At 40.6% G+C, this 13,961-nt stretch overlaps 1 protein-coding gene across 1 annotated transcript in view; it reads right to left on the reverse strand.

The window, feature by feature from the left end:
* The window catches only part of LOC146812678 (cadherin-like protein 26), a 391,422-nt gene that overhangs the window by 249,243 nt on the left and 128,218 nt on the right, over nt 1–13,961 (reverse strand). The window contains exon 3 of the mRNA XM_085619785.1: nt 7,869–7,979. Within this exon, the coding sequence (XP_085475911.1) occupies nt 7,869–7,979 (111 nt within the window). The remainder of the gene's footprint in view (nt 1–7,868; nt 7,980–13,961) is intronic.

Consider the following 13,961-nt stretch of genomic DNA (forward strand, 5'->3'; position numbering starts at 1 on the left):
GGCTCTGACAAATATTGCGGTCCCGTTGGAGTCCCTCTGGACTCTGCACAAAGAATGCCCGCCTCGTTGGAGTCCCGCTCGGGGGACTCTAAACAAATAATTTGCACCGTCGTGGGAGCCTCGTGGGTTCGAACAATGTGCCTTTTTGGAGCCTTCAGGCTCTAAAACCAAGATTGCCCTCCTCGTTGGAGTCTCTACTCAGGGCTCTGCACAACACTGCGGCCCGCGTTGGAGCCTCACAGGCTCGAGAAGCACTGCCCCCCTTCGGTGGAGCATCAGGCGCTCTTACAACAACAATGCTGACCCCACTCACCGGGACTCTGGCGTTGTCTCCTGTTCTCCCGGGCTGCTCCCGGACGCGCTGCTCTTCGCACGGTCCTTCCCCTGGGACCGGGGCCTCAACCGGCAGCACACGGAGGCGGGGCAGGCTTCCAGGTCTTCGGATGCGGCGGGCCTTAGAGCTTCGGGCTGACGGCCGGTGCGGGGGAGTCTCCCGGGGCTCAAACCAGCTGCGAGTCTTCGGTGGGAGGCGGGGTAGGCTCCCGCCCTCCTACTTCCGGTTGTCTCGGAGGCCCGCCCCCGGCCTGCCTGACTTCCTGTGAGCCCGGCCGCGGCGGTGATTCTACGGCAGTAAGAGGGGTAGGCTCCCTCGTGAGAAGAAATATACGGCGGGGGCACCCGCCGTGAGATTAAGACAAATAAGCAGGGTGGGCACCCGCCAACGAAATAATTAAATAAGCGGGGTAGGCACCCGCCAACGAGCGCCACAATGCGGGGTGGGCACCCGCTTTAAATCCGGCAAAAGCGGGGGAATCCCTACGTCGGGGTTCCCTTTGCAGATTGTCGTAGCGCCGCGCTGCTGGTCACACTGCAGGCGCTTCTCAGCAGTAGAGGTGCAGCATTTCCCAGGCGCTGGCAGGCAAGGTCCAGCAACAAGGTCCTGGCAAAGTTCAGGAAGGTAGGCAGGGGGGCAAGGCTGGGCCCAGAGCCAGCTCACTGGGCCTCCAGGCAGGGAGGTAGTCCAAGTGGCGGTCCTCTGGCCCAGCAACAGCAGCAGCCCCCTCAGGCAGGATCCTGGAAGAGCACACATTCATGGTGTCACAGCCCCTTTTTATACATAGCTTTCCTTTGTCTTTGGTTCAGGGTGAGGGGGAAAACCAGTCGCAGCTGGTTGGGGAGCACCCTTGATGTGCTCAGCCCCTCACTCTATTCACTGGCAGGTCTAGGGTCATCAGTCGCACCACAGGGGGCGGAGCCAGCATTGTGTGGGGAAATCCCAGCCCTATTCACAGGACCCAGGTGCACCACTCCCTCATCACCCATGCTGATCTCAACACTCACCACCGGGGCAGACCCTTCCAGACTCCTGGAGCCAGGCTCACCAGCCAGCCCAGCCAATCACGTGTCAGCACCTTTACAGCACACGCACAGCCATGTCTAGCAGTGGCACTTCCACACTAGACACATACACGCTGCATACATCATTGCGCAGCATTCGATCACACGAGTCCGCACATACCAGACTCGACCCTGCACACGCCACGCATCAGGAACTACCAGGGGCACATACATTCCCCATGCATTCCTATGGGAGGGCAGGCCTATTTCACCACATGCACTCAGAGTGCGCACGCACTTTACTCTGGGACACAGGGAAAGTGCACAGAAACCAAAAATCACTACCACCAGGTCACCAGTAAAAGCAAAAAGTTTAGGGGTGAACCTGCCAGATGGGCCAAGTCCAACAGTATATATTCACTGAAAAACCATAGGTTTCAGAGACGTTATAGTTAGAAATTAGCATTTTTTTAAAACTTAGAAATTCACTGAAAAAACCAAAGGTTTCAGGGACATTATAGTTAGTTGGCCATTTCACTCGTAGAAAACCAGAGAAATTCAGCTATTATGGTTAGTTGAGCTAACTATAACTTGCTACCCCGCAATGCAATGCTGATGATGTTACATATTACATCATTCATGACATGGTCAGTGACATCACTGATGACATCTCAAATTGTGGGACCCCCTGATGAGCAGGCCTAGGGGGTCAGGGTGTTTCTACCCTGCCCCCTTTTCTTATTTTTTACCTTTTTTTACCTTTTTCTTGTGACTCGTTTACCGAGTCACAAGATGGCTGCCAACACATTCTGGCTTAGAGTGTTGGCAGCCAATCAGAGTGAAGTTTGTGCCCGGTGCTCAGATATCGATATTTTTATTTTTGGAATTTCTCAGCAACTGCTGAATGGATTTATACCATTTTAAAAAAGCATGCTTTCTAGACCAAGACCTAAGTTTTTGCCAAATGTGGTGTAATTCCGTTCAGCAGTTCAGGTTGTAGCCTGTTCCAAAATTTCCTATAGAAATTAACATGGGGGAAACGTGTTTCAGGACCCCCCTTTTTTCTCGGCCCCCACTTGATGAATCACCCCGAAACTTCCAAGACAGGAGCTGACTTGAGCGAACCATTAGTTTTGAAGATTTAGTGAAGATTTAGTGAAGATTCGTCAAACGGCACCAAAGATATAGGCAAAAGAAAAAACGCTTTTCCTATGGAAACCAGGTCCTAACTATAACTACCTACTGGCGACCTCCAATAGATTATATATATATATATATATATATTACAGCTTTTTTTAACAAGACAACTTGAATAGGAGAACCCACTCAGGGAACATTTTTGCTCGACAAAGGGACTATATATCGCAACATGGATACGCACTAAGCGGGACCCACTCAGGGTAATTACTTAATTGAAAGCATGCATGAAATAGAAATAAAAAGAGCACTTTCCACAATGTTGTGAGCAAGCCTATGATTAAGATGAATGAATCATCGAAACGCGTCAGGCGAGAAAAGAGAATAACAAGATGCCTGGAGAGTCCTAAGTTCAGGCCGGATAGTCGGTGAGCTGCTGAGTGCCTTGCTAAAGCTCTTGGGCATTTGTTTATTAAAATTACTGCACGACAGCCCTGTCGTGGGCGAGAGCACCATCTCAGGGACGACATGAGAGGCTGTGACATGGAACCTTCCTTGTTGGAAACAGCGCAGCAAGCCACATTACTTGACTTTCCATGCCATCTCGTTATTACAGCTTTTTTTAACAAGACAACTTGAATAGGAGTACCCACTCAGGGAACATTTTTGCTCGACAAAGGGACTATATATCCCAGCATGCAACATGGATACGCACTAAGCGGGACCCACTCAGGGTAATTACTTAATTGAAAGCATGCGTGAAATAGAAATAAAAAGAGCACTTTCCACAATGTTGTGAGCAAGCCTATGATTAAGATGAATGAATCATCGAAATGCGTCAGGCGAGAAAAGAGAATAACAAGATGCCTGGAGAGTCCTAAGTTCAGGCCGGATGGTCGGTGAGCTGCTGAGTGCCTTGATAAAGCTCTTGGGCATTTGTTTATTAAAAATATATATATATATATATACACACATTACCTACTGGCGGTCGCGTGAGTTATAGTTGCCTACAGTAACTATAACGGGGGAATTTCATTGGTTTTTTATCAGTAAAATGTCCAGCTAACTATAACATGTGTGAAACCTATGGTTTTTTCAGTGAATATATATATATATATATACACACAGATATATATATATATATACACATATACATAAATATATATTTATATAGATATATAATATTTGTTTTTATCAATAGATTCCTAGGGTTTTTAGACGTAAGCTAAAATATGAATACCTTTCCTAACTATAAAGTCATCTTAATCTTTGATTTTTCATTGAATTTCTGAGTTTATTCCCCTTGAAAATAAACATCTCAGAACAATATTAGTTCTAGATGACTTTATAACATTCAGCATGATGACAACGTGCTACTCATAAAACATCCCCAAGAGCTATAAAGCAAATAACAAAAATAAACCAATGTACGAGTGAAAACACACAACCATTAAGCAATTATGTAACAATAGTCAAATAAGAATTATGACAATAAAACTGGCAGCATACAAGATTTGTGTGCTATGAAACATAGGGTATAAGATGGATAACTTCCAGCATGAAACACACAAGTTCTGTACACCTAGAGTCGCTATTTCATCCAGACAGGCGCTCCCTTCCCTAGAGCTGAAAGGACATTTACAAGGTCCTGAAGAGAATCCAGTTGACCTTTTGACTGTCTAAAAGGCATTTTCTCAGTGGCTCTGACCAACCTGGATATGGTCCATATATCACCAGTATTGATCGTACACCACATTATTTTTTACCATAGAGACCCTGAAAGGACCCCAATACACCAGGAGGTTTTTCTGGTGAAACCTGGATTTCCTCATATATGCCAAATCCCCTTCTATTCAATTTTCAGTTTTGAATTTGTGGCTTCTGTCATACCGAGCGTTGTATTCATGCTGGTACATTTTAATCCTGCTAATCATAGCTACATCCAACCACAAAAGACTCAACTTTGTGCAAGGCACAGGCTCCTTCAAGCTCACAAATAAATATACCCCTGCCATGGTAGTAGAGTCATTCTGTGGGCCCATAGCATTTCACACAACACATGCTTGAGGGATCTCCTCAGATCTACCACCCTTCAAGCACAACTTCTAATCACTCTTTTAGTCATCATTCCCTCAGTTAAACCATTAGCCTGTAGAACATACAGTGGTGTCCTTTGCTGTGATATGCCCAGTCTCCTCATGAAATCCTGCATTTCAGTCGGCACATACTGCACCTGATTGTCAGTTATGATGACCTGAGGAATGCCTTCACCTGGGAATTCCTCTTTCAGTAACTTCACATATATTTTGATGGAGTCAATCTCAAGCACCATTCAGTGACTCAATTAGTGGTATAGTCAAAAATAGAAACACTGTACCTTTCTGAAGGATAAAAGAGTGTAAATGGACCAACAATATCCATGCCTGTCTGAAACACAAGTCCTTTAAGACCTGTACAGGTGATAGTAGTGCATGTCTTAGGATCTTATACTTGTCAACGCTAGCCTTCTAGGCCACCAAGCCAAAGTCCAACTAAAATGCCTCTCATGTATTAGATTAACCACTTTTTCCCTGATTCCCTCAGGCAATTCCAATCTACAGTCCCCGGGCAAACTGTCACTAACAATGCTTAGTTCATTTCAGACTGCCAAAAACTGATTTTCTACCATGGAAAACATACTGTAACTTGGCCACCCCTTGTACAATCATTTTCTTTACCTTTTGTTAACACCTTGCCCATGGCCTCCTCTCATTCCACTGTACACAATGCCAGTTCACACACCCAATTGATCTGTAAGAGTTGTAAGCAAGGATACAATTCTCTCCTATCCATTTCAACCTGGGAAAGCACAGATCTCAACCCACTCAAAGTCACATCTATAGTCAAAATTGTTTTCTGCTTCACATACAAAATGTTTCTTCACATTCATTGGACCAATCTGATCTTACCCCCTTCTTCATTAAGACCCAGAGAGGAGGTATTTTACTGGCAAAGTTACGGTAATCAAATCATGTTTAATATTAGACCCTCCTCAGAAATAGTGTGGCGCCAAGTACAAAACCAGGTCTCCTCTGTACAGGCATTTTTTTCTTTTTGCAGTCAATTCAGCGTTCTCCAACACCACTATCAGTGCCTTGTCATATTATTTCCTGCTCTAACCATAAACAAGATATCATATTCCGGTAGATGCTTCATGACCCTCTAGAAACATCCATGCACAAAGCGTCAAACGTCTTAATTCCTCCAGCAACACCTGGTGTCATAATGATAGATTAATAACGCTTCACCCTGGAGGCTTAATTCCTTTGTAATATCGGGCAATGGTAGCTGGTTCACATATGCACTTTTTCTTAAGTCCTACAAATCCACTCACATGCAAATATTTATTCTGTCCTTTATCCTTTTGGTGACAAAACAACTGGGCCGAGTAACTCAGACACTTCTAGGGCTTCCATTATTGTCAAGATCACTAACTTCTCAAACTCTAATCTATTCTCATATTTGGCACTTTCCTGACTTCATGCATCACAGTTTTGATCCCCCTTCTTCAATATGATTTTATGCCCGAAATTCTTCAACAGTCCAAAACATTCCTCAAAGACTCTGGGAATACCTCTTTACAGTGTTAACATTGTCACCTAATCTTTTAATCTTTATAACTTGTTCAAGGACATTTTGGGTGATTCCCAAATCCCTCTGATGCCCTCAGCCTACTAAATTGTCTTCCATCTTGGCCTCAAACACTTTCCCAGTAGTTAGTCTCCCTTTGAGTACAACTTTCATGGGAATAATCTAAACAGATCGATCCTTGTTAGATTGGGTTGCATCATGTGACACAGCCATGGAAGGGAATGGTATTTTGAACGTTGAAGTTTTGAAATGCCGTAGAGCGCCAGTAAACATTCAAAGCACACACTGTCTAAACCCGACATACTTATAAGTTGGTTGCTATGGTCAAATCAAATACATTTGACATAACAAATTATTCCTGATGGTGATAGTCCCTTAATCAAAGTCTGTTACCAGCCCACAGATGAGACCCGCCCGCTTTAAATATCCAGGGGGTTGGTGAGGCTGTTTGAGCTTGCCCCCTACACAAGTCATTCACTCATCTCCATGTTTGCTCTGGTGTCCCTTTAGGAGTTAGTGCACTAGATGGCATGGTTGGTAATGTAAATCACTTCTTTATCCGAGATGCAGACAGCAACACCAAAGATACCAAACCAAATGGCAGTACATCCTCAATCACCTGGCCAGCATTATACCCATCTGACTAATGCCTGCATTCTAGATGACTTTGTGGCATTCCAGATAATGACAAAGCACCATCATTGACAAACCTGTTGAGACTTCCTTTGCTGGACAGATAAATCTATCTTTATTATAATGCCCCACTCCTAATATCCATAAAATATGTTTCTCCTTTCAAACGGTTGCTGTAAGTGTCCCCAAATTAGGACTTCTAAAGTGCATAACCTTTGAGCTACATGTAACAGTCTCATACGTAGGTATAGTGGCCTCATTAGAAGTTGTGAACAATAGAAAAAACACATTGCAATCAAAGAGGAGCTTGAGTGCTCTAAAAAATCAAACAGAGTGCCACTACAAAAAAAAAATAACTTCCCATGATTAATGTCTATCTGACAGTGATACTGAAAGACCAACAATGACAGAGCAACTCCCCATATCACCTTGTAGAGCAGAAGAGGGAATCTGAGAAAATGTGAGAAATAACCTCACAATTAGCAGCAGAACAGAGCTTCAGAAATGCAGATACAGCAGGATAGCACATCACAGGAATAATGCAGTACTTGGAGGTTTCCCTATTAGCATCTAAGCATGGATAGGACTGTATCTCTGAAAGGAATACATTTTAAGGTACAATCACCACCACACCCCATATATTCAATCCAATGTGGCACTTTATGTATTTATGTTAATCTTGGAGCTCTCTGATTGGTGGTCAACTTTAATCTGGCAATGCTTTTGCGCATCACCCACCCTTTCACAGGTCACATTGAACTGCTAGCAGGAGCCATAACTCATGACCTGGGCATCTGCTTATCTCTAATCATAGTTATGAAGCACCAGAATTATGTCCCTTTCAACCCTATTGGGGGTCCCCTGGGCAGTGGACACATTTTAGTTAAAATGGATGAATGTCCTGATGCTGCCACTAGATACAATACACAAAGTATGTGTTTTCTTTGTCAAACATATAGGAAAATTCACAATTTTGTGAGTATGTTATAAATTCCACAATATGCTATAGAAAACAACATGCAGCTGAAATGTTTTTCTTTCTGCCCATTTACAAGGCTCAAAGTGAAATTTCACACCTAAAGAAACCTTTCACAGGCAAGACAAGTAGACAATAAATTCATATATATTACCTCTCCAATAAAAAGAGGGTAGGGACCCGGATGCTCTTCTTGAAGTTCAAAGGTGTCAATAATCCAGGCTCTTTTTTGACGGTGAATTGCCTTCCTATTCATAAAAAAATTCTGGAGAAGAAAAATAAATCTGTCAATCCATTGGTGTTGGAAGCGCACTCTTGCAAACTTTATACTTCAAACAACATGAACAAGAATTTTCATTCTATTTAGTAGTTTGTGCTCTAAAAATCAAAAATAAGGACACATTTTTATAAATTCTCAAATATCTTCCACATCAATGTCGGGGAAAGGAGTCTGGCATGCTACGTCAAACATGTATTTTCTACACCTAATGAACAACCAGATCACTACCTATCTGTATTTACGACAGCAGTGTGACACGCCTGAATGCCATCTTGGAGGAATCAAAGCCATAAAGCTGAAAGCATTTCCTTCATAAATGAAATATATTAGGGGGATCATTTTGTTATAGAAATTATGGTTAGTGCTCTAAAAAGCCAAACCGAGGACACGTTTTATATAAATTATGAACTATTTTCCTCATCATTGTCAGAACAAAAATCTGATATCCAGAGCGAAAAATGTCCTTACAACACCATTAGCAGTCTGGAAGCTAACTCCCTAGTCGCCAACAGCAGCTTCACTACAGAGCTCTGGAGTGGCATAATTATGGCACCATCCTTCTACTTTTGGCTAGGCCATATATATATTTACATTTGGCCTTATGTACTCATGTGATGCAATGAGATATGGGGCCATTTGTAGGTAGGCTGTGTCAAACATGTATTTTCTACACCTAATGAACAACCAGATCACTACCTATCTGTATTTACGACAGCAGTGTGACACGCCTGAATGCCATCTTGGAGGAATCAAAGCCATAAAGCTGAAAGCATTTCCTTCATAAATGAAATATATTAGGGGGATCATTTTGTTATAGAAATCATGGTTAGTGCTCTAAAAAGCCAAACCGAGGACACGTTTTATATAAATTATGAACTATTTTCCTCATCATTGTCAGAACAAAAATCTGATATCCAGAGCGAAAAATGTCCTTACAACACCATTAGCAGTCTGGAAGCTAACTCCCTAGTCGCCAACAGCAGCTTCACTACAGAGCTCTGGAGTGGCATAATTATGGCACCATCCTTCTACTTTTGGCTAGGCCATATATATATTTACATTTGGCCTTATGTACTCATGTGATGCAATGAGATATGGGGCCATTTGTAGGTAGGCTGTGTCAAACATGTATTTTCTACACCTAATGAACAACCAGATCACTACCTATCTGTATTTACGACAGCAGTGTGACACGCCTGAATGCCATCTTGGAGGAATCAAAGCCATAAAGCTGAAAGCATTTCCTTCATAAATGAAATATATTAGGGGGATCATTTTGTTATAGAAATCATGGTTAGTGCTCTAAAAAGCCAAACCGAGGACACGTTTTATATAAATTATGAACTATTTTCCTCATCATTGTCAGAACAAAAATCTGATATCCAGAGCGAAAAATGTCCTTACAACACCATTAGCAGTCTGGAAGCTAACTCCCTAGTCGCCAACAGCAGCTTCACTACAGAGCTCTGGAGTGGCATAATTATGGCACCATCCTTCTACTTTTGGCTAGGCCATATATATATTTACATTTGGCCTTATGTACTCATGTGATGCAATGAGATATGGGGCCATATGTAGGTAGGCTGTGTTTTGCGATTCTCTAATTGCAATTTTTAGGGAATCGCAATTAGAGAATAGCAAAACGCTATGTAGGTAGGATTAGCAATTTTGTTTGCGAATCCCACCTATTCCTTATTTGCGATTCTCTAATTGAGAATCGCAAATAAGGAATACCTTGCCATTCATTCCTATGGGCTAAAAGGCCCATAGGAATGAATAGGAAGACATTCTCAATCAGCGATTCTCAATTAGAGAATCGCAAATTGAGAATGCAATTTCAAGGGTGCAAGGGTGTCAACATGACACCCTTTTGCACCCCTGTAATGAGCATGGGTGCACATGTGGCGCACATACATGCCCTAAGGGCATGTATGTGTGCCACATGGCACTTTGAATAATGCAAAAAACTGCATTATTGAAAGAAATCGCAAATTACCATCTACCTGAAGTTGGTGGTAATTTGCGATTCCTTAAGCCAAAATAGCACAACTTAGGTGCTTTCTACATTGCATTTAAGGAATCGCTATTTGGGATTCCTTAAATGCATTTGCAAAATAAGGAATCGCAAATTTTGCGATTCCTTATTTTGCATGCAGATTTTCCTTCCTACATCCCACTTAGCAAAATTGCGATCGCAAACGCCGAAATTCGGCGAATTTCGGCGTTTGCGATCGCAATTTTGCTTTCTACATATTGTCCATGGTGCACTAACTATATTGCAAGTGCCTTTATTGTGTGTTTTATATATATATATATATATATATATATATATATATATATATATATATATATATATATATATATATATATATATATATATATATATATATATATATAATATATGTGTGTGTGTGTGTGTGTGTATACAATAATACATGTGGTCAATTATAGTGCACCATATAAGAGTACTGTATAAGGTGGTTTGATTTCTATATTAGAGATTTCATTTATTGGGATATATCTAGATTGTGAGTGAGTACGCATCCAAAGGGAAATGTTAAGTTAGTATGATTGTGGGCCTTAAGCTTACAGTTGAGGCATTTAACACTAATGTGAACGTTTTTCTGCATATTATTTCCTCTGCAGGTGCAGAACAAAGGCATTTATTAGTTAGTGGAAAGTACATTGTATTTCTGAGATAGTGTGGCAAAGAAGAACTGGCAAGGTTGAATAATTTTAATGAAGAACAAATGGAGTGTTACCAGACGAAGGGAGGAACCCAAGGACACTTTGGAAGCAGAGACTGGAATATTGTAGTGGTGTTCAAGGCGCCAAGTTCTTTCTTGGGAAATGAAAAAATACTGAGATGTGTATGAGGTCATGGTTACTCAAATGTTCTTTGTGCATTTTAATTAGTGAACCGACTTTGGGGTTAGTCAGATTCCCTTTAGACTTGGAGAGGTACAGACCTCTCTTAATTTCTCTGATTGTGTGGTTTTATGCTATACATGACGCTTTACTTTTAGAACTACTACAAAGTTTCTGACGCTGACACCTTTCTTGCCTCTTTGACTTAATAGGGTTTTTCCAATTCATAGGTTAGTATAGAGTTTGTTAGATGCTGCAAATCTTTTCCATCAATGAGGAGAAGGATCACAATCATTCGTCCAGTAATCAAGTTCTTTATCCTTATATTTTGTGTCGCCACTAGTGAGATTCTTATACGCTCTTTGATGTTGAGGATCAATATTGTAAGATGACTGATTTATATTAGTGTGGCTTTGGGTTTGTAATAAATCTTTTAACTTCCATTTACTCACTCAGACTTTTATTGTGAGGTCTTAATGATCACATTGTAGTTGGGGATTCAAACCGTTGTTCACCTATTTTCTTCTCAGGCTACTAAAAAGGTCTATTGACCAGAACTGAATTTGAAGAAATGGCCCTGAGCGTTCCCAGTTCTAATGAATAATTTGATCATTAACTTTTTATATTCAGGACAAAAGTGAAGCACTTAAGAACACAATTGTTTTAGAATAGGAGCTGTTGAATTTCAAGCCTTTCCTGATAAGCAGGCTGAAGTAAAAGATCTTTGAGATGTTAATGCAGTTATGAAACCAGCAGGTTACAAATGGTAGGGAAGGTATGGGTTTTTCATAATTTGAGGCACAATGTAGTTTTTATAGTAGCTAAACATATTTGAAGAGGGTGATGTCTGCATAGGAACAGCATTCCATTTCCCGATCTATTTGCTCTCTCTACCTATATTCTTAGTCGCTTAACAGCTCCCAAATTTTTAAATAGTTATGTTTTGGTGGGCATACTTTGTTTGCAGAGGGGGTCAGCCACCAGAGCAAGTTTGGGCACTAGGACAATAGAGAATATTGTACAAAAATGAAATCCTCTGAAAAAACTTATTTTAAATTATAGTTAAGTTAGGAGCTAGGATTTTAATGTATATTTAAATAATGCCTAGAAATTCACTGAAACAAAGGTTAAAGTAATGTCATAGATGTGGCTGAAATAAGACAAGAATTAACGTTAACAATAAAAAAGAAATCACTAAACTACACCAGTGAACTAACTATAACAAGTGCACCATCTAGCAACTGTTCATGGACTCACATATTGCATTACTTGTGACATATTAAATGACATTTTTTATGACATTACTCATTAAATTTAAGAAACAACATTATTCAAAAAACCAATGAGTACCTTGCTACGACTACAAAAAATATCTATATAAAGCAAAAAAGGCGATGGGGTTGGGAATGAGCACACACAGAGGGTTTGGGTACATGTGTCTTGAATGGTGTAATATGTGAGGTCATAAGTTATGCATGATGGGGGCATAAGTTATAGTTAGTTGACTAAACTATAACTGGTGAACTTCTGTGGTTTTTGGGTATGGTGGAGAACAGACGTGGGAAGGGCGAAAAGGAGAGGCAATAAATGGTGAATTTTATTGGCTTCCTTCACTCAGGAAATTAAAATAGAATTACAACAATAATGTACAAAGAGTTGGTAACACAAAAAGACTATTGAAACAGAGACAAAATAAGATGTAGCTCTGCAACATAAGTATCTGCAAGATAATCCGTTTGTGAAAAGGTTTCTATAATCCATCAAGACCGATACTGTTTTTTGTACTTCTGAGTTTGATTAAATGAATATCCTTGAGATGGACAAGACTGAGCCTGATAAAAATTCTGATTGTGCAGTGTAGCTAAAGGGATAATATTGTGTTCCTTGTAAAACTAAACAGTACAAATGAAAACATTTGAATTGAATCTGAAAAATAAGTAGAGTCTGTTATTGTTTAAAAGGGGAAAATCCTGAAATTACAATAAAGGAGAAATCTATATATTATAAACAAACTCTTATGGAAATATAAATGGATGTGTACCCTTGATGATGTCGTGCAGTGCCTATAGAAGCATTCATACTACTATTCTACAAATGCTTTAGAAGTTTCTTTAGGTCACTTACTCAAATGATGGTACATACATCTTGTATACAATGTGTGTAAATGGGACAGAGAATCAGTTGAAATTCACTTTGGTAATGGAAGTGGATCTGTCATTGCAATGTGTGTAGTTATTTTTTGAGATCAAGTCCTAGCTAACTAAAGAGCTAATTTAATTCGCTATAAATTGCACATTTATGTAACAATAATTAGTAAACAATTAGTTTTAGCTAAAACATGCAAAGCCAAAAATCAATAGCAGTTAAAGGGAAATAATCTTTACTATATGGCACTTGTAATGGTTTCCATTATCTCATATCCGCTGTAAGTTAAGTTAACATAATTGTTTTGGTTTAACATCTTAAGACCAGATTACAAGTAGATAGGATGGACCTCTTTGCACTTGTTTGAGTGCACAGGATTCAGAAAGATGATTGGTGCAGAGTTTACTACACTCAGATATAATTTTGGCGGGTCAGATCATAACAACACAAGTTCCCAGAGGGAGAAATACATAATTTTAAAATGTTCAGTCTGTGTTACACAATTTAAACAGAAGGTCCTTGTGAAGCATTATTTAATGATCAGTTAAATCTGTGAACCTTACAAATATGCCTGAGAATCAACCCTACCATCAGGACAGGTGTGGAGACCTCTAGATTTTCATTTCAAGGAGCTCCATGCGGGACGAAGCTCACCATAACTAAACTTTATTGCTTTGGGTGAGGAGTGGGTCAGGAGAAGAAACATCCCCCCTAGGGTGGGTGAGAGCTAACTGCTCCTTTTTAGATAAGTTATATATAGAGAGAACAGAAATCTCTCAGTCTATGAAGGTCACTGGTAACCTCTTCGAAGGCTCTGCAATTTCGATTGTTTGTCTAACTTTAATGCTATCACTTTCTATGCCACCTGAGTTACAGAATTTGTCTGCTACAAATGCCCATACCCTTATCTATCTCAATGAGATCTACTCCCTGGAGGGTATCCTGTGGGTTGCA

The sequence above is a fragment of the Triturus cristatus genome, chromosome 7 (assembly GCF_964204655.1).
Source record: "Triturus cristatus chromosome 7, aTriCri1.1, whole genome shotgun sequence".
Lineage (NCBI taxonomy): Eukaryota > Metazoa > Chordata > Amphibia > Caudata > Salamandridae > Triturus > Triturus cristatus.